Source organism: Solea senegalensis, unplaced genomic scaffold (genome assembly GCF_019176455.1).
Source record: "Solea senegalensis isolate Sse05_10M unplaced genomic scaffold, IFAPA_SoseM_1 scf7180000016367, whole genome shotgun sequence".
Lineage (NCBI taxonomy): Eukaryota > Metazoa > Chordata > Actinopteri > Pleuronectiformes > Soleidae > Solea > Solea senegalensis.
This window is the reverse complement of record NW_025321746.1, coordinates 1-22,500: the sequence shown is the minus strand read 5'-3', so window position 1 is coordinate 22,500 and position 22,500 is coordinate 1. Positions and strand designations below refer to the sequence as shown.

General features: G+C 40.0%; 1 protein-coding gene across 1 annotated transcript in view; it reads left to right on the top strand.

Annotated features, from left to right (window-relative positions):
* LOC122763037 (extracellular matrix organizing protein FRAS1-like) overlaps positions 1-22,478 on the top strand; it is a gene marked incomplete at its 3' end in the record, with an annotated part of 35,254 nt that extends 12,776 nt beyond the window's left edge. Inside the window, exons 6-12 of the mRNA XM_044018153.1 lie at positions 1,230-1,331; positions 3,195-3,386; positions 6,619-6,708; positions 8,458-8,605; positions 14,060-14,203; positions 16,498-16,644; positions 22,335-22,478. Of these exons, the coding sequence (XP_043874088.1) occupies positions 3,294-3,386; positions 6,619-6,708; positions 8,458-8,605; positions 14,060-14,203; positions 16,498-16,644; positions 22,335-22,478 (766 nt within the window). The remainder of the gene's footprint in view (positions 1-1,229; positions 1,332-3,194; positions 3,387-6,618; positions 6,709-8,457; positions 8,606-14,059; positions 14,204-16,497; positions 16,645-22,334) is intronic.
* Positions 22,479-22,500: the final 22 nt, after the last annotated feature.

The following is a 22,500-nucleotide window of genomic DNA, read 5'->3' as shown; positions in this document are numbered from 1 at the left end:
GAAAATCCTTTTCTTCCTTCAGGCTTCACACTGTGTTTGATCAAGTCATTTAAACTGAAAGCGAGAGGAAGACAGAAATGATTTTAACTACAGGAAAATGATGATGACACGTTTAAGAATGGAAACACAAGCTCAATTCACGTCAGTGTTTTCATATATAATATAATCAATGAAAGGAGAATAAGTGGTGTGAACATGTGGTTAATCCCACTTTAATCCTGAAGTGTAGTCATTTAATGCTACGATGAATAAATGCTCATTAAAACTTAAAGTACCAATTAAATGGACACAGAAACACATCCTCTGTAATTATTCACTAATTCTTTACCAAGTTTTCATTGATGAATTAAAAAAAGAAGGATCTATGGGACATTTATCACACAGTCGACTGTGACCATTAAATGCTGTTAATTGTACAAATTGAGCGTTTTTATCACACTTGGCTGATTTCCTGCAGCAGAGCCACGGTGGACTGAACCTCCTGTAAATGTCTGACAGAGAAAACTGCTGCCAACGTTAAAGGGATAGTGCAGATCATTTTAAAGGGTCCTCTGCTGCCTCGTGTGGTCACTTTGTGTCACTGAGGAAAAGCTGAACAAAGGATTTCAAACACTGAAGTGACAAAAGCAGACGTTTGAACGTAGTGATGAGGCGTTGTCATTACAGTCAGGTGTTCGATGTTGAAGAACACCAGTGTATAGAAAGCTTTAGATGATTTAATGAGCTGTAATGAGTGATTATTAACTGTGTCTTCACTCGCCTCATTAACTCATTGATGAACGGCGGAAACTCACTTCACTTCCTCATGTTCCATCATGTGTTTGGAACTAAAAGAGCTTTTGTTGACATGTGGTCACTGCTGTTGTGTGTTCCTCACACACACCGTGTTCTCTGTGTGTGTGTGTGTGTGTGTGTGTGTGTGCTGTTCAATCTCCTCCCTCACACAAAAAGAAGACACACATTGGATTCAGATGAGCTTTGAAACTACCTGCAATTATGTGTGTGCATGTTGTTGTATTTGTTACCTCTTTTTTTGGCATAAACACTGACCTTGTCAGGACCAGTAGTCCACATGGAGACCAAAACCTGGTCTTAATGAGGCAGAACCTCATTTCCGAGGAACTGGTTAAGCTAAGCTTTGGGTTGTGGTCAGGTTAAGGTTAGGGATAAAGCTTTGTTTAGTCTGTACAAACCTGTGTGTGTGTGTGTGTGTTTGCTCCTCTTGGCAGGATGGTGAACAGTGGCAGAAAAACGCCTGCACCACATGTGTGTGTCACCACGGACAGTCCAAATGTCACACACACACCTGTCGGCCAGTCAAGTGTGAAAAGGTCTGTAGACTCTGTCTCTCTCTCTGTCTCTGTCTCTCTCACACACACACAGACACACACAGACACACACAGACACACACACCTCTCTAAAGTATTGTAAAATGTAATGGTTCATGTTATGGACACTTTGTTCTTGTCTCGTTCACATGGCTGTGACAGATTCACGTTGTGGAAAAGTACGACGCGTCTCCTGTCACCAGTCGTTATATCAGTATTTTATGCATTTATTTATTATTTGAAAAACGAATAATAATTTATTCATAAAGTTTGAAGAGTTTTAAAGTTTGTCCATTCTAAAGTACGCAAGGATCAACTTGCCTGATGTATTCAGTGATGTGTGTCTTAAGCTATAGATGATCAGAAAAATAGGAATGACATGTTTTAATCTGTAACTGCACAGATTAAACACTAAAAACATGCAAACTTAAGTTAAAATCAGCCTCATAGGATTGGATTCTGACTCAATGTGACCAGCTGATTTAAGAGCTGTGGCTCAACTGAATTCATCATTTTGAAGCACATTAATTTAGCTTCAGCGTTATAACAAAATCTTTGCTGTACAGAATATTATTAATATGAGCAGCTTCATATTGAAGTTTTAGCAGCAACAAACTTTCACTGACTCTCACAAAATCCACGTCAGTTTAATTCTCCGATGTCTACGTCACATGTTCACGTCTTTCTCTCACTGTGAGACTGACGGAGGTTTGTGAACCACTCACTCTCCCACACCAAAGTCCGGAGAGAAAATCACTGATTTTAACATCACACACACACTTATTTTGTCACTTTGGTGTTTAAAAATCCAACGTTTAGATTGACCTCAGTGACACAAAGTGACCACACGAGGCAGCAGAGGAGCAGCAGCTAAAATCACTGATTCTCTCTCTGGACTTTGGTGTGGGAGAGTGAGTGTTGTCTCACGGTTAACAGATAAAGACGTGCTGCACTGTACACTTCATAAAACCTGGATTATCCCTTTTATTGAAGAAAACGTGCATCCATCATTGTGTTTTTTATATTATTCGAGAACAGTCGACCACTTTGTTGCTAAAGAAGAGGCTAAAACAAACATTATAATCTCTGGATGTATTATTTTACACTAGCTGTATGAACAAGGACCATTAATCCACACAGTTTAGTTCATTTCAGTCTTTTAGCAGGCATGCTGCGTACTAACAATAAAAACACAATAAAAGCAGAGGAGTTATTAAAGTGACATGATGCAATTTACAGTAAAGAGTCCATGTGATTAAAAAAGTGGCCGGGGATGTTCAAGAGAGTTTATTTGAGGGAAAAATAACCTGTTTATTGCTCATTATTTAAAAATTATGTGCTGCACTGCCTCCAGATCGACATCATTAAGATACCAGAGGACAGAAAAACTCCAGTATATGAAGCTGAGTGTCTTGTTGAACAGTGACGTATCAAACGTGTGGAGTTCAGCTCTCATATGCTGTGATAAATCTGATAAAGAGGAAAACACTGTGTGGGGGAAAGCTCTGCAGACTCCCTGCTGCTTCTGTGAAGCCAGTGGAAAAACCCTGTTTGAACCCTGTTTCCATGTCTGGCTTTAAACTTTAACTACGACTTGAAGTGAAAATATTCTCCGCTTTGATTTCAGCATAACTGAGAACATTTTAACAGCTGATTCCCTTCACTGAAGATGGCAGACAAAAAGAGAAAATCCCAACAGGGTCTCACAGAGAGCACATGCTAAGATTCTTGCTAGTGTGTGTCATACAACCACACACACACACTCATGCATCCTCTGATCTCCGTGCTGGAACTCAAACTTCCTCTTAATCTACTTGTTTTTCCTATTTTCTTTCCTAAAAGTCTGACTTTGCTCCCTCTTCAAAGGGTCAGACTAAAGTGAAGCGCGCCGGCCAGTGCTGCGACGAATGTGCTGCTGCCAAGGGAAGCTGCCTGTACGAGGGCACGGTGCGTTACCATGGAGACATGTGGAGCGGCACCGGCTGCGAGTTCTGCAGCTGCGTCCGCGGTCAGGTTCTCTGTCAGGGGGCGGAGTGTGGCCGTGTGGAGTGTCCACAGGTGAGAAAAGTGAAACGTGTTAGTGTGGATTTAACATTTGCTTCTGCACGCAGGATAAAACCTTCTACTCAGGAAAAGGACTAAAAAATAAACAAGTATATTTAGAACGACGCTGATTTAGCATCCAGAGTCACAGCTTCCTTCAGCAGTTAAGGGGAAACTTACAATGATCCTTGTCAAAAATGTCTTTCCCTTAAGGAGGGCAGTCCGTGGCCAAGTGGAAAGTAGAACTTGACTTGTAACCAGAGGGTCGCCGGTTCAAATCCCCACCCGGCCAAAAAGGGCTGGGGTACCCCTGAGCAAGGTACCCAACCCCCAATGCTCCTAATTCTAGGATGGGTCAAAATGCAGAGGAATACTTTCCCTAAGGGGATTAATAAAAACTAACTTTAACTGCCAATCGGGAATCTGGATGCTAACTTCAGCCTCGTGATTCACAACCTGCTATACAAACAGAAATACTCATCCTCGCTTCAGTAGAAAGGCCGGTGGTTGGACCAGGACCCTCATTTAATGAATTGAATTAGTAGTTAATGATTTTGTTTTCACTTCTCATGCTTATTTGTGTCATATAATATGAGAATGGGACTTGGTGTGTGCGTTACAGTGTTAGAACATGAATCCACCTCTGTTGTTGCCTAGTTAACTTCTTAATGCACGACCCTGTTGCTAAGGTTACACACCTAATATTTCCTTCTCATTCTCTTGTGCAGCACATGAGGCCAAACCTTCCAGTTTTATTCGCATCTATATGCTGAAGGTTTTCATCGAGAGGTTTCTACATAGATCAGTCGTGGCCTGATTTATTGAATATTTTATTGCTGAAAATATGGCAAAAATCTCTTTATATGAGATAGTTTTATGGCTGCTGGCTGTATTTTCTGATTTATGGAGCGATAAAATGTGAGCGATCCAAAAATCCCTGAGTGAAAAACTTTGGCTGTAATATGTCAACAAAATGAAACAGGAATATTGAACCAGACAGATTTCATCTCTGTGAATGTTCTTAAAATGAGTTCTTATTGAATTAAATAATGCTTCTTCTTTTTTTGTTGCATAATTAAACATGACATTTATGAAATGGGAAAACAGAACCCTCTTAATTGACTTTGGTGTCTGTTAACGTTTGTTCACTTTTCACGTTTATCTCTGATTATTTTGTGTTAATTGACGCCACAGATCGTTAAGGTTTCATCTCGTCTTTGCCTTTAATTCATTCTAACACAGTGAAGGGAGCGGCCCACTTCATAACCACCGCTGATCCCCCTCCTCTCTCTCACCAATCCATACAACATGGATTTCATCCCAAACACCAACCAACATAGTGACATCTCACATTAGCCTCTCAGTGGTGCGTTTAAAGGCCAGGAAATTGGAATTCTGGTTGATGACACGATTCATTTTGGGGGCAAGAGTGTGAAGGTTAAGGAGGTGTGACCTGCAGGAAGACGCGCACTGAGGAAACCTGAAGCACAGAAATAAAGCAAAACACACATGTGTGCGTTCAGGAGGTCAAACAGTACACAGCTGTTCAGTGCCAACAGAATAACAATAGTTTGAAGTTAATTGGTTGTTCGTCGCTTCTCTTCCATGCTTGCTCCAAAAATCTCTGCAAAACCTCAACTGCAACAAAGCAAAGCAGATGATTGGCTCCTGGGAGGAAGTGGGTGGGATACACCAACATGTCACATCTTTTACCTCAGAAGAAGCGTCTTAAATACACATACACACACATCAAACTTGGCCTAGTTATAGTAGAAAGTAGGACACTGAACAGACGTGGGACGTTCTTTTAGGACAAAAACTAACAAAGGATTTGTTGAGATTATTAGCTGCTGCTGTTACTGTTACTGCTGCTGCTGCTGTTACTGCTTACTGCTGCTACTGTTACTGCTGCTGTTACTGCTGTTACTGTTACTGCTGCTGCTGTTACTGTTACTGCTGCTGCTGCTGCCGCTGATCATTACAGTTGGTAAACGTCATTGAGTGAGAGCAGTGGTCCAGCTCAGAGTAGAGGAAGGTCACTCTGCCGAGAAGATCACAGGTTTCACCCTGTGTGTGTGTGTGTGTGTGTGTGTGTGTGTGTGTGTGTGTGTGTGTACACAATTAACACAAGGTTATTGGTTTAATGACGACACAATTAACACAAGGTTATTGGTTTAATGACGAGTGTGGTTGAATAGGCAGAGAAAAGCCGTGGTGTGCAGTTTCATGGTAATAATGTACAGTAATAGTTGAGTGAGGAACGTCACATCAGTGTGGATGTGATTTTCTTTTTTCCTCTGGGTTTATTTAAGGATTGGGTTCAAACTAAATGGACAGATTCTTTGGAAATGTTCGGCGAGATTAAAGCACTCTTAAAGCTTCAGCACAAAGTGCTATCCACATTATAATCATTTATAATATCAAACATCAGACCAAACTTAAACACATGAGGTCAATGTCAATAAATAAATAATCAAGATTGCCTTTAAAATTGTGAATGAACAAATACAATGTTTATATTGTAATATTCTAGTTATTGTAATACTTGTATTATTACTGTCTCCATTATATTGATCAAACCTGGAAATGCTCCTTTGTTATATGAAGCAAAGGAAGCAGAAAAGATTCACCTTTAAGGAACTAAGAAAATGCATTTTGTAATTATTGAAAACAATATAGAAATCTATAGAATTGTTTTTTTAGATTTGATTGAAGTTTGTCAGTCAGTCAGTCATCATCTAACCGCTTTATCCTCCACCAGAGGGTCGCGGGGGGTGCTGTGCCAATCTCAGCTACATGGGGCGATAGGCGGGGTACACCCTGGACAGTTCGCCAGTCCATCGCAGGGCCACACACACACAGATAGAGACAAACAACCATTCACTCTCACACTCACTCCTACGGTCAATTTAGAGTGTCCAATTCACCTAATCCCCACATTACATGTTTTTGGACTGTGGGAGGAAGCCGGAGAACCCGGAGAGAACCCACGCACACACGGGGAGAACATGCAAACTCCATGCAGAAAGGCCCTTGTTCCAACCGGGGCTCGAACCCGGGTCTTCTCGCTGCAAGGCGAGTGTGCTAACCACTACCCCGCCGTGTGGCCCTATTGAAGTTTGTATTGTTTGTAATATTAAGTAGAAACGTTGAACTAAAAACTGACTTCAGTCAAGAGACAGAAGCAGAAAAGGATGAGTAGATACATTTGTGTTAAACCAGACGAATGGTTTTGTTTGTGTTTCAGGGATCAGCGTTTGTTCACCTGCCGGGGAAATGTTGCCCGGAGTGTTCCTCTGTCAGAGCTGCCTGTCTGCACCAGGGACTCTCCTTCAAGGTACTTCTATCACATTTACATTTTAGATTTAGAATTGCAAGTTAACACCAGGAGAAATGTGAAACATGCGTGTTGACTTTGTTATTTTGATAAGAAAGAAACATCCACACTGAGCTGGATATAATATAGAAGCAGTGATAATTAAAGTTGCAGTGACACAGACTAAACGGGTGTTGGAGCCTGCAACAAGAATCTCTTTCTTATTATTCTGGCTCATGTCTTTCAGTAAGTGTTGGTTAATCATTTATATTCTAGTCCTGGACTCCCACAATGCACGGGCGTGAATTTTTTACATTCTCTGGCAGAGTGTGAAATACTGCAGGACGGTCAGCAGCGGTGCAGACACACAGCGATTATCTGCTCTTTATCTCTCAGAGGGATTCTTCCTCACAATGGTAAACAAAACAACCCGAGAAAAGCACAGTAATGCACCATCATCTCTCTCTGCTGTGAGAGGCTGCTCTGAATACGTCCAAATAATCATCCATGTCCAGACAAACACGGCTCTATTCATACATTTATTGGATTACATGTTCACTTATTCATAATAATAATAATAATAATAACAGGAGTCTGTTATCAAGACATTTGTGCTGATTGATTCACCACCGAACCATTTCAAACGTCCATCCATGTCCACACGAGGGTCGAGGGAGGTGCTGGTGCCAATCCCAGCCGACACAGGGCCAAACAACCCAGGTTGACCCGTGCTGTGATATCAATATAAAAACATCAAACATTTAAAAACAATACAGAGCATCACAAAACAAACAAACTGGAGTCAAAGAAAAGACAGATGCTCGGTGTGTGTGTGTGTGTGTGTGTGTGTGTGTGTGTGTGTGTGTGTGTGTTGATCAAAATCACTGCAAAAAACAATAGGAATACCATAAATACTACACTATAAAAACTAGCAACAGCATTTTAGCTGATTCATGTTAAGTACAGCACCTTTAAAAACACCAATTTACAAAGTAGAAATACACACATATATACAGTATAAACAAAACAAATAACAATGATAATGGCCATATTTACACATCGCGAGCAGAGGACAAAGGAAGTTATTATTCACGTGCTTGCAAAGAAAGAAAAGCAATGAGATAAAATCACATAAATGAAAATGAGTTTTAAGAAGAGATTTAAAAGAAGACACTGATTCAGCAAACCTTCCCAGAGACACCTGTCCTCGGATCTAAGGCTGTGAACATGTCTGTCGTATATTAGATTCAGAAGTGATGGTCACTGTGGACACACAGAGACAAGGACAATAAATTGACATCTACATCTAGTGTTGTTAGTGGGAACACAGAATGTGGAAAGGTGTTTTTAACTAGGGCTCTCGACGATAAGAGTGAATAAAAGTAATAAAAACAATAAAACACAAGATAAAAAGAGAGAAAGGACAACGTCACATGACGGTGAGTGTGTAAAACTTTATCTAAAAGAACACACACGCTTCAGTAAAGTGAGAGAAGTAACAACTTCATCCTTGTCTGTGATGCTCCTGTGTTATTGTGTGAGTGTAGTGATTGAAAAACTCTGACCTCTAACCTTATGACCTTCTTATGAAGTTGTGACTTTGAGAGTTCTTATCAGCACCTGTTTTGTGTCTTTGTCATTCAGCATCTTTACACTTGAAACTGTCCTTCCCTTCACATCCTGTAAATGTCCTCGCCACAGAGACACAGGTTTAATAAAAGATCCTCCTCCTCCTCCTCCTCCTCCTCTGTTTTCTGTTTTTTGTTTCAGGATATGGATCAGTGGACTGATGGCAGCTGTCGGGAGTGCGAGTGCCACGATGCTCAGGTGACTTGTTATCTGCGCTCCTGTCCCTCCTGTCCTCCAGCGACGTTGGCTGTCGCCCGGGACGACCAGTGCTGCCCCGAGTGTCACCCAGGTACACTGCTGCTGTGTGTGTGTGTGTGTGTGTGTGTGTGTGTGTGTGTGTGTGTCCACATTATTTTTAGTCTTAGTCTGGGTTGACACGATGGAAAACAGTGATGGAAACAGTGATGGAACGTTCAGAACCACGTTCACACTGGTTCTGAACGTGTCACAGAAGCTGTACGAACACTTTCCGTTGCTGTTTCTCCTCGTCGTTGGGACCTGAAATGACAAATGACATGTAAATGGTCTCATAACAGAAGAGAAGAACTTTGATTTATAAAAAAGTCAAGTGCTCTGCTGCACACAGATTTGATTTGATCCGCCTTCATTCCAGCACGGACCTGCATTTTAAGGGGGAGTTTATGTGTTTTGAAGTGTCACCGTATGAAGCACTGATCGCCCCGTACTGCTGAACAGCTGTCGTAGAGTCGTAGAGGCTTTAAAGACTCTGTGTCAGTCTAAGTCTACGATATCTTAAGAACACGTCTTTATCTCACTGTTAGACTTCTTTTTAGACAGGAAACCACTCACTCTCCCACACCAAAGTTTTTCTGTGTGAACTGTCATGAAATTTCACATGAACTGATTTTTCATTTAAAAATGAAATGAATGAATGAATGTCCATCCCTATGAAAACAATAAGTGTCATTAGTCTTTCACACTGAAGCCTTTGCTTGGTCTGCAGCCTCTGTATAAATAACATCTAAAAATACTACACATGGAAATGAGAGGCTGGTTGCATAATGTAGGTGAGAGTGGGAGGAGCCAGAGTCCAGAGACTTATACAGTCAATGCAAACTGTCCTTGGGTAGAAAGACAGAGTGTGTCCACGTGTCCTCCATCTGTCTCATTCTTCTCATAACTTGTGTTAATTCAACTCATTTACATTCAGTTCTGCGGCTTCATTCAAACTGACAGTGATGATGTACTTTGAATTTCTATGCCTGTTTTTTTTCTGAATTCATTTTCAAACAGTGAAAGCATCATTTGAAGTTATTTTCCACTGCTTTGAAAAATCAGAGAACGTAAAAAGTCAGTGAACACAGCGGCTCTTTGCCTCCCGCGAGCTTAAAAGACACTTGAATGAAAAAGGATTGTGACTTTGTCACAGGACACTGCACTGATGTAACAATCAACACCACAGACTGTAATCAAGTGCAATTAAACACCAAAAGTCTAACGGTCGCCATGTTTAGCTCATTCTTGTCAAATCTAACACTGGAGGGAGTGCGTTTTGTGCTGTTATGTCAGCTGACGGCTTCCGTAGTTTTTAAATTTAAAGATTTACCCCAAGAGACAACTTCACACTGGACCTGTGGCAGAAGACTGGGCTAATAATAAAATCCACGTCACTTTAAGTCTGCGACGTACACGATGCATCGTCAGGAAACGGCACAAATTAAGTCTGTTATTAATCTGAGTTTATACTATATCCCTCCATATGAGACGCAGTCAGTGTCCTCATCCATCTGTCTCATTGTGCGTCTCATCATGTGTCTCATTGTGTGTCTCATCGTGTGTCTCATTATGTGTCTCATCGTACGTCTTGTGTCTCGTGTGTCTCACTGTGTGTCTCATTATGTCTCATTGTGTGTCTCATTGTGTGTCCTGTGTCTCATCGTCGTCTCATCATGTGTCTCATCGTCTCATGTGTCTCATGTGTGTCTCATGTGTCTCATCTTCTCATCATGTGTCTCATTATTGTGTCTCATCATGTGTCTCATTGCGTCTCATGTGTCTCATCATGTGTCTCATCGTGTCTCATGTGTCTCATTATGTGTGTATGTGTGTGTCTCATTGTCTCATTATGTGTCTCATTATGTGTGTCTCATGTGTCTCATTATGTGTCAGTGGTGTCTCATCATGTGTCTCATTATGTGTCTCATCGTGTGTCTCATTATGTGTCTCATCATGTCTCATTATATGTCTCATCATGTATATTCTCATTATGTGTCATATCGTATTTCTCATACTCATCGTGTTCTTCATCTGTCATCGCTATTGTGTGTCTCATCGCTTCTCATCGCATGTATCGTGTGTATCCCATCATGCGTGTCTCATCGTGTGTCTCATCGTGTGTCTCATCGTGTGTCTCATCATGTGTCTCATTATGTGTCTCATTGACTGAGACTCCAGACTGTCAAACAAACAAACAAACAAACACACTTCTGTCATTTCCTACACAGATAAACACCCCGGCAGACATTTAAACTGTCAGTTAACATTGTTTACATTTATAAAGACTGCTAATGAATGAATAATTGAAGTTGGTCCAGAGAGACAGTTGTTATTGCTCCATACATTTGTGCTCTTGAGGCTGATGAGCTGATTTTATGAGGCTGAATTGGATGAAGTTATTTTGTTGTCTTTGCTCCGAGCTGTATTATTTAGAGCAGCGTATTAAAATGTCTAAAAGCTAAAACCACAGTGAATTCACAGCAAAGACGCCAGAGTCTCATTAGTCCTAGGAAACAATGGGGGAAACCTATGACGTCCAATAACCTGAAGTTACTGCTTATTTTTGCATGAGGAAATATTTCATTCAGCAGACGAACAGAAGAGCACATGTGTTATTGATGACATTCCATTTGTTTCATTCTCAGTGAGCTTCTTTATTTATTCATGATTCTTTTAAACAGGGACAGCACATTAACATGTAAATATTATAGATTACAGCCATTGGCTGTTATAAATCTGTAGTTCCGAGTCAAGTTAACGGAACAAGACAAAATACTTAAGAACGCGCACAGTGAACGTGAACAAAAAAGTCATGGAGTGACATTCACCGTTTCACAAACAAGCCATTAGAGAAATGACAGGTGTTAAAGAAAGAGAACTGATGAAACATGGGCTAAATACTAAAAAACCTGAAAACATCATCGTTAATTATAATAACCATGACAACATGAGTCATTTTCTGTCTCAATGTTACATTTAAATAGTTTTTCTAGGTTCAGTGAATTTGAATAATCTAAATGTAAAAGAAGAAAACAAAGATATTTCTGTCTTTTGTTTTTCTTTTGTTCATTTGTGGTGAGTGAGTGAGTGAGTGAGTGAGTGAGTCACAGACACTGAGCCTTTGACGCTTCTATCAACACAATATTAACACAAACCTCAGAAGAAAATAAGAAAAAAAAAGCCACTCAAACACTCTGGGAGAATCTTTTATCTTTGTGAAGACTTGAAGTCGTCCATTAATTCTTTTCTCTTCATCTGTTCATGCTCGTCACGCTCCAGACTGAACATGATGGCGTGTGTTTATGGTGAATAATAATGTTCCTGTTTGTTAGTCATGTGATGCATGCATGAACGCATGATCGATGTTTTCACTCTGCGTTAAACCTCAGTTTGTCTCTTAGTAAAAATAGGACATTTAAAGCGTCCGCTGGGTTTCTTTTTTGCAGCTGGAATCCTAAAGTGTCCTTTAATGCGACGCCACAGCCTCACCGTGCTGCTCCCTCACAGTTTAACTGCTTCAAATCCATCTCAAAGTGATTCTTTCACTCACCAGAGTGTGACATAAACATAATCACAGTGACATACCATCAAATACACGTGTTATTACTGCGTCATTGTTATTTTAGGCACAGCCAACAAATAGAATGTTTGTGAACGTGTTTTAGAGGGATACTGAAGGATTTCACTGTTTTTCATAAACCTTCCTTTAAGCCTGTTAATCACAGCCTCACTCGCTGCTGTGTTCACATCAAAATCACTCTTGGTTTAGGTTGTTAAATACTTTATTGTTATTGATGCGTCGCATAGTTGTCAGTTAGTTAACACGTCCTCTGCGTGATATCGTCAAAGACAGCTGCTGTTAATGAAAATAGAACAGTAAGACTGAAGAAAACAGTGGTTCATGTGTCAGTCAGTCAGTGTGAGTATAGAAACACGTTTCAACCCTCGACATGTTCATTTGCCTTTAGAGACGCTCCACTGAACCCAAGGAAGGCTGAGAAATGTTGACATGAATGAGACATGAATGAAGACATGAATGAGACATGATTGAGACATGAATGAGACATGAATGAGACATGAATGAGACATGAATGAAGACATGAATGAGACATGATTGAGACATGAATGAGACGATTGAAGACATGAATGACATGAATGTAGACATGAAGATGAATGAAGACATGAATGAGACATGATTGAACATGAATGAGACATGAATGAGACATGATTGAGACATGATTGAGACATGAATGAGACATGAATGAGACATGAATGAAGACATGAATGAGACATGATTGATGAATGAGACATGAATGAGACATGAATGAGACATGAATGAGACGATTGAAGACATGAATGAGACATGAATGAGACATGAATGAAGACATGAATGAGACATGAATGAGACATGATTGAGACATGAATGAGACATGAATGAGAATGAGACATGAATGAGACATTGAAGACATGAATGAGACATGAATGAGACATGAATGAAGACATGAATGAGACATGAATGAGACATGATTGAGACATGAATGAGACATGAATGAAGACATGAATGAGACATGATTGAGACATGAATGAGACATGAATGAAGACATGAATGTAGACATGAATGAGGTCAGGTGAATCAGGTGAACCTGCTTGTCTCCTCGATTGTCCGCGTCTGTTGTTTTGAGACAAACTCTCAGGCTGTAATTTAGTGCTTCAGGGATTCTGACTCGCTGTGTTTGTGAGGAAAGTGTGACTCGTGCTAGAGACTGAGCTGCTTCAGCCTCCAGAGGAAGAGAATTCAATTCTGCTTCATTTCCACGGTGGAGTTTTTCTGTCATTTTCCGCTCATTTGTCTCCTTTGTTTAACGCTGAGGGAACAGATGCCAGACGAGAGCGTGAGCTAAACTGTTTGAATTTCATGCTTTTATCTCGTCACACCTGCATCATCACTATCAATCTTTCTATTCAATAAATAAAAAAGCACACAATCAATTTACACTCTGTTCAGACCAGAGCAAAGGACCGGGATCACAGCTGTTTTATCGTTTCAAACGTTCTACAAATGAATTTTAAGACTCTTAGTTTGACACATTCATACGTTCACAGAAGAAAACAACAGTAAACATACAAATAAATGTGAGTCAAAGTAGCGAGCCATGACCTGCTGTCAAGTGTAAAGTAAACTTGTGAGTGGGGATATGCTAATTGTTTGTGTTGCTAGGCAACAGTCAAGTCGGTCAAGTTGTGGAACTATTTGTGTTGAAATGTGTTTAAATAACTGCTGAATATGTGAATAAAATATGTAAATCATTCATTCTTCTGCAGTGTTGTATAAAATCATCCTGAGTGGCAGTGCTGCTCTCTAGTGTTGACCTGGGTATTGATTTAAAAACACCTAAAAAAAAAAAAAGGACTTATTTCGATACCAATTTGGATTCAATTTATTTCCAGAAAGAAACGATTGAGTGGAATGTTATCAAAGTCATTTTCCCTGGGTTTGTGTTTTCAGTCCAGTGTCACGTGGACTGTCTGTCGTGTTCTGGAACTGCTGACCACTGTGAGACCTGCAGAGACCTGAAGGCTGTCCTGCACCTGGGCCGCTGTCTGTCCATCTGTCCCCCCGGTCACTACGCTGAAGGACGAGTGTGTTCAGGTACGTCCTTTGTTGACTGCACATGAATGCACTTACTGCCCCCTGTCTTCCACTTTTCTCATTTCACTCAAACACCGAATACATACATATGGCTTCTTCTTCTTTGCTTGTTTTTAACTTTTCTTCAATGTTCATCAAGGTTAAAAATGCAATTTCTTGCTCAAATTGAAATACATGTTCAGGACTTGGACATTAGTGTGACATTGTGCAGTACTGCGAGTTTAGTTCAATCATTGTTGGTCCAGTTTATGTTCAGGACTCAGCCCTGAAATAAAGACATAAAGAAAGAGATAAAGGCCTGTAACTTCAAAATGTCTTTTTTATGCAAAGGACATTTTTACACATATTAATGTGTTGACACGAACCAAGCTAATCTCCTGAATTTAGAGCAGCAGATTAAAACACGAGGACCATGAGAGTGAAACCATGACTGTAGTATCAAACGGTTCTTTTAGGTCTTTTAACTGGTCATTTGTGAGCAGCTGGTTAAGTTTAGGACTAAGACTAGAATAGGTTAGAGTTAGTTATTAACTGGTTTGGTTCGGCTGTCTGAAGCAAGTCCTTGAAAGGATCGCTGTATGAACCTGTGTGTGTGTGTTGCCTCCTTGACTGAGCCATGAACCGTGACACCTTTAATCTTCGTAGCTTTTCAGCCGCTTGAGTATCAGCTGTGTGTCTCTTATTTACACACTTACTTATTTCACTAGTTCACTAGTCACTTATTTACACACTTACTTATTTCACTAGTTCACTAGTCACTTATTTCACTAGTCACTTATTCACTCACTTACTTATTTCACTAGTTCACCAGTCTCTTATTTACACACTTACTTATTTCACTAGTTCACTAGTCACTTATTTACACACTTACTTATTTCACTAGTTCACTAGTTCACTTATTTCACTAGTCACTTATTCACTCACTTACTTATTTCACTAGTTCACCAGTCACTTATTTACACACTTACTTATTTCACTAGTCACTTATTTCACTAGTCACTTATTCACTCACTCCTTATTTCACTAGTCACCAGTCACTTTTACATTTCACTAGTACTAGTTCTTAGTTTCTCACTTACTTATTTCACTAGTCACTTATTTACTCACTTAGTCTATTAGTCACTTATTTACTCACTTATTTCACTAGTCACTCTTTTACTCACTTACTTATTTCACTAGTCACTTATTTACTCACTTGTTCACTTAGTCACTAGTCACTTATTTCACTTACTTATTTCACTAGTTCACCACACTTACTTATTTCACTTATTTCACTGTTCAGTTCACTAGTCACTTATTTACATACTTACTTATTTCACTACTACTTATTGCTATTTACTCACACTTATTTTCACTGTCACTCACTTGTTACTAGTTCACCAGTCTTATTTACACCGTTCACTTCACTTATTTACTCACTCTTAGTTCACTAGTCACTTGTTACTCACTTACTTATTTCACTAGTTCACTGTCTTATTTACTCACTTACTTATTTCACTAGTTCACTAGTCACTACTCACTTACTTAGTTCACTAGTCACTTATTTACTCACTTACTTATTTCACTAGTTCACTAGTCACTTATTTACACACTTACTTACTTGTTCACTAGTTCACTGTCACTTATTCACTCACTTACTTATTTCACTAGTTCACCAGTCACTTATTTACATACTTACTTATTTCACTAGTCACTCACTAGTCACTTATTTACTCACTTACTTATTTCACTAGTCACTTATTTACTCACTTAGTTCATTAGTCACTTATTTACTCACTTATTTCACTAGTCACTTATTTACTCACTTACTTATTTCACTAGTTCAGTCATATTTACTCACTTATTTCACTAGTTCACTAGTCACTTATTTACTCACTTACTTAGTTCACTAGTCACTTATTTACTCACTTACTTATTTCACTAGTTCACTAGTATTTACTCACTTACTTATTTCACTAGTTCACTAGTCACTTATTTACTCACTTACACTAGTACACTTAGTTCACTAGTCACTTATTTACACACTTACTTACTTATTTCACTAGTTCACTAGACTTACTTCATGACTAACTTGGTGGCTTGTTGTCAGTGACCTACAGCCTGCCAGTCGTCCTACCTTTCCAGCAGGTGGGACTACTTGAGTGCCGAGCACGATGTTCACTAGTCACTTATTTACACACTTACTTACTTATTTCACTAGTTCACTGGTCACTTATTTACAGACTTACTTCATGACTAACTTGGTGGCTTGTTGTCAGTGACCTGCTGTTGTCCCCCCCCTCCCCCCCCCACAGCCTGCCAGTCGTCCTGTGCCACCTGTTCCAGCAGGTGGGACTGCCTCTCGTGTGGCTCACAGCGCCCCCTGCTGAGTGCCGAGCACGATCAGTGCCTCACTTCCTGCCCCCGGGGCTCATACCAGCACGACCAGACACACTGTCGCCGTGAGTATCACAGCTCGTCATGTGATTTAATGTGTTTCCCACCGCGCCACCGTGGTGGTCCAATGACATTTGGCTCAGAGACAGAGAGACAGACAGAGAGTGAGAGATAGAGAGACACACAGAGTCAGAGAGAGAGACAGATAGAGAGAGGTAAAATACTGCTGCTGCAGATTTGTCTCTGAGCTGCTTCACTCTCACTGTTTAAATCTGTCAGAGATGTGAGTTTAGATGAATGAAATGAGGTCAGAGTTCATTTATTTTGAAGAGTTATGAGAATCAAGTCGTAGCTAATAAAATCTACGACATCTTAAGAACACGTTCACGTCTTTATCTTACTGTGAGACACACTTTTCCAACAGGAAAGTGAAGTTTGTAAAGCACTCACTCTGCCACACCAAAGTCCACAGAGAAAACCAGTGATTTTAACATCACACACACACACACACACTGCTGCCTCCATCACTGAGTTCAAATGTCTGATTTTGTCACTTTAGTGTTTGAAAATCCTTTATTCTGATTGACCTGAGTGACACAAAGTGACCACACGAGGCAGCAGAGGAGCAGCAGTAGCTGCTGATTTTCTCTCTGGGCTTTGGTGTGGGAGAGTGAGTGGTTTACAGACGTCTGTCTCACAGTGAGATGGAGACGTGATCATCGTAGACCTAAACTGACGTAGATTTTATTGTCCTTGGATTGAACTGAGATGTAGTTGATTATTGTATTACATGATTCTATGTCGTAGGTTCATTGCTTTATGCTGAATGACACTTATTCACTCAGGCTGATGACTTGGTGACAGATGATCACATTATTTTCCTTCTGGTCTTCTTTATCTAAAATCAGATCAGTGATTTGTTTTCTTACATTCTCACTCAGTGTCTAACGATGTGTGACTGGTAATCAGAATATTTGACCCTTTAGAGGGAAAAAGAAAGAAAGTCTCTCTTTCTCTCTGTCAGGGCTCAAAGTTTTCAGACACTTTTTATTAGGTTTTCACACTTTTATAGAAAGTTTATCCGGGACTAACGTTAGTTTCTTGAAACGACAGTAAGTATTTCTACACTAATGTCATGATATTTCTTATATTTCTTTTTCTTTTATGTTTAGTGAAACAGTTTTTGTCGTAAATGTAAGACTTAATTCTTGTAAATTTAAAACTCTAATACTCCGTAGTAGTGACATGTTTTTGTGTAGGAATATTTTTGTTCCTTAATTTCATGCGTAAGTTTTGTTTTTTTTATTGCTAGTTTACATATTTTATAACTTCACTCTGATTTGTTTTGATTCATGTTTTTGTGACTTTGTCTGAGTAACTGAAGCAAAGCTCGTGTGATGCCTCAAAATTCAAAATCCATTCCCTTCTTAAATTTTTCCCTACTGAATTTCTCTTTTTGCCCAAACTTTAACTGGAACAGCATTTAATCCCATGTATGTGTGTGTGTGTGTGTGTGAACATGACCAATCACCGCTCACTGTGTATAATAGAAATCCACAGAGCAGTAATCAGTAATGGACTTCACTGTTAGCGTTAGTGCTAATCCTGTATGAGTGCGTAACATCCACAGTAAATGAAAGTGAACCATGCTAATGTACACCGGACACTGCTGTTGACTCACTCTGTGTGTGTGTGTGTGTGTGTGTGTGTGTGTGTGTGAGAGCAGTGTGATTAAATTCCACTCAGTTCTGACGCTCAGTTTCACACTTGAATGAATGATTGTCAGGAGGATTGAAATCCCTGTGAGGCTGCTGCAGCTCTGAGGCTGAGCTTAAAGACGACGCAGTGTAGAATCCTGCTGTGTCTCCATCCATCCCTCTTCATCTTCCCTGTGGAGAAGCTCACTTCATGCATGAATGCTGCCTCTCCACTGCCTCAGCGCCACACACAGTGTTTGAAGACAATCTGCTGTCATGAGTGCTTCACCCTGCAGACTCTTGTTTTTACCCAATCTTCTGCATATTCTTATTTTTGCAGAATCTTCTTCAGAAACTTCTTCAGATTTTTCTTTCTTCAGAATCCTCAGTCTTCTCTCTGCAGATTCTTCTGCTGCAGATTCTCGTCAAGCTTCGTCTCTTTTTGCACGTTTTAAAGACGACCACAGTGCTGCAGCATTGTGATTGAGTTGTGGGCGGGATTTAAAGAGAATTACAGTCGTCCAGTTTCCTAGATCAGATGTTGAGAGGAAACGTCTGGCTTCGGTTCCGAGTTGGAAGAAGCTGATCCTGACAGTGGAACTTACCTGCCTCTGTTAAATACAACATGGATTTAGGAGGAAATAATGATTTCAGAGAGTTGATGAAAGAGTTCAGATTCATGAGGAACGCTGGACTTTTCTATAAACACAACAAAGTCTTTCATCCGTCAAACCCCAATCACAGATTAACAAATCTGATGGATTGAAAAAGTCTTTAATCTCAGATTGAATATCAGTCACTCACACATTTTACAGTGAGTTAATAAAACAACAATGGAAATGCTCGTTCATTCATTCATGCTTCATGTGATTCTCAGACACTGTTCACTTCACAAAGAGGAAAGAGACATTTTTCAAATGAATGTTGGGATCAGAAAAAGAAGAATAGAATCTAATTGAATCACCTTTCATTTATGATCAAATATCACACACTGTTAGTTCTTTATTCTCTTTATTTATCTTTATACTCAACGGAGGAAATTCATTCATGTCATCATCTGTCTAAAATTACTTTAAGAAAATCATTCATAAAAATAGAATCGATTTCAAAATGTTTTTTTCTGATGTGAAATCAGCTGTGGGGGCTGTTGATTTTAAGATTTCTAGGGGGCGCTGTGTCTCCATTGTGTCTGCCATGCACAGTCCTGTGACCCACATCAGACCTGAAGTCTTGCTACTGTTCAGTGTGTCAAGTTTCATGAGTATTCAAGTATCTGTCGGCCACCAGGACCAGCAGAATGTGCACTGTTGCCATGGTAACCTCATTTTTGAAAAATGTCATAATATTCTCCACATCATTGCATCATTGTGGGATTTTTAGGGACGTGACTGCACTCGAGGTGGATCCGATAATCCCTGTGAGAACAGCGCGTGACATTGAAATATAAGTTTTGTTTCTGTTGCCACTAGGGGGTGCTCTCTTCAAAATGTAATATGTCCACGTAGTTGTCTTCAAGGCGGGGCTAATGTCAATCAGGGCAAGTTTGGTTCTGATTGGACCTTGTTTAGTAGAGTTAGAAGAATTTTTGCTGAGACATTGGAGTGAACTTTGCCGCCCCCTAGTGCCCACACATGAAAACATTAAAAGAAGCTTTTGATCCCTTTCAATCCTTAGCTTGTCCTTATCTTCTTGAAAATCTGTGATTTCAGTCAACTTCTACGATGACTTCTTTCAAAAATCACTGAAATCACTGCAAAAATACCAGTTCAATCCAAAACTGTCCTGGTGTGTGTGTGTGTGTGTGTGTGTGTGTGTGTGTGTGTGTGTGGATAACTTTGCTGTTTGGGCTGAACATGAAAATAAATTGCTTTCCTCACTAGGTCAGAATAGTACTGCAGACGTAATCCTCCTGTGTGTGTGTGTGTGTGTGTGTGTGTTTGCTTCATCAGCTAAAGTAGTATTTTTTGTAAATCCCTCGTTGAATGAGATTGTGATTATGGTGAAAATGGTATGAGTAAATGTGGCCTGTGAATGTTTTAATATTAATGTGAGAGCAGTTCACAGAGGAACGAATGCATCTGTACTCTGTGTCCACTCCTCACACAGTTCATCCTGCTCCACTGTTTTGCCTCAGTTATTAAAAATCATAGAGTGACTGTGTGACTGTGCTATGATTGCATTATTACCTCAGGGCTCATATTTTATAATGAAATGACCTCATCATTACTATAGATTGTCTTTTCAATCTTAATTGACAGGTTGGGTTTTTTTCAGATTGTGCAAATCAGTCAATTATGAGCAATAGTTATTAGTGATTCATTGATGTTAAGAATGAATGAATGAATGTCACCACTGATGTTGTCGCACAGAGCTGAGGACTCGTGGAGTCTCTCTATCTCTTCAACACTCTGACGAGGAGGCGGAGGAGGAGGAGATAATGGAGCGGGAGGAGGAGTGAGGAAAGAGAGACATGAAGGAGGAGGAACGAAGCTTAAAGGAGGAGGGTGACAGCAAGAGAGATACACATTAATACTGAAGAAATTCACTTGCACACTGAGAGAAAGAAAAATGACAGGAAGTGTAGAGTGAAGGTCAAAGGCCGAAGGAGAGACGAGCTTGGACAGAGAACAGAGAGCATCATGGGAAAAAAGTGAGAGGGGTCACTTCTTCACAGAGAGAGACAAAGACAGGGAGATGGAGGGAAAAGTGCTGAGAAGACAGGAAAGTGTCTCAGCTGTCAGTCAATGTCTCTGTGAGAACTGTGAAACTTTACTCTTCTACCGAAACAATGTGCTCACTCATTTACAGCCAGACTTTTTAAACTTCAGTCGACTAATAACCCCACACAGCAACGCCTGGTCAACCATGATCGACCATGATCGACCGTGATCAACCATAGTCGACCATGATCGACCATGATCGACCGTGATCGACCATAGTCGACCGTGATCGACCATAGTCGACCGTGATCGACCATGATCGACCGTGATCGACCATAGTCGACCATGATCGACCATAGTCGACCATGATCGACCATAGTCGACCATAATTGACAGTCAGTAATGCTTATTCTCTACTCCCATATGTTACAATAAGGGCATTAAAAAGGTGAAGTTTTGCTTGATTACAGTTAAATATGAAAAAATATTTTGTGCTATATATATGTGTTCTTTTTTTTCTATTATATTATTATACATAAATAATTGTTGGGAAAAAGTGATGTTCAACTTTACCGACACAAATATTTAATAAATGTCAACTAAAGAAAACATTTATAGTCACTTACAACAGTAGCTCTGTAGAGCTTTAATTAACTGTTAGTTCATGCTAATGACAATGTTGTCTAAAGTCTAATGTTAACTGCCCTTATTTAACAAGACAGGATAAAACAAAAGAATAATAGAATAAGACTGACACACCCACTCATACACAACTGTTCATTCCATTATTTCAGACAAAATAATGTTGCTTTTTTAATTATTTAGATTAAGATTATTTGGCTGAATTCTCTGTTGTTTGTTCCATCAGTTTAATGTGATGTCAGTTCTGCATCGTTCTTCATGCTTCCAGTGTTTTTCAGTGCAAATGAACAAAAGATGAGTCTGTGTGTGTGTGTGTGTGTGTGTGTGTGTGTGTGTGTGTGTGTGTGTGTGTGTGTGTGTGTGTGTGTGTGTGTGTGTGTGAGATGTGTTGCCTGGAAGGGAAAAAGATGAAAATCTGTTGAAATCAGCAGAATATTTAATCTCCAGTGTTTTTCCCGCTTCAGTTACATATTTGACAAACTTTCATCAGCTGATTAAATTAATGACATTCTCCTCGGCCTCGTGTCTTTTTGCTTTTCTGAATTCCTTCATTTCGCCTCGTCAGCCATTTTCGTTTTTTATGAATCCCTCACTTCATGACCTTTAACCCCACACGTCTTTGACAGATCTGTCACTGTTGTCAAATGTAATTGTGTTTTCCCGTTGTTTAATTGAGTTGCGTTGGGTTTAATTGTGGACTTTTATTGCACGTGGTCTGAAATGATGTTTTCCTGGTTTTCCTCTCTCTCTCACCAGACTGTGATGAGTCATGCTCGGATTGCCGCGGGCCGAGTCGACAGGAGTGTGTGTCGTGTTCAGACCCGGCTGCTCTGCTCAAACATGGTGAATGTGTCCCTGAATGCGGCGTTGGCTTCTACAGTCAGGACGGCGTCTGCTCTGGTAAATCCACACACACACACAC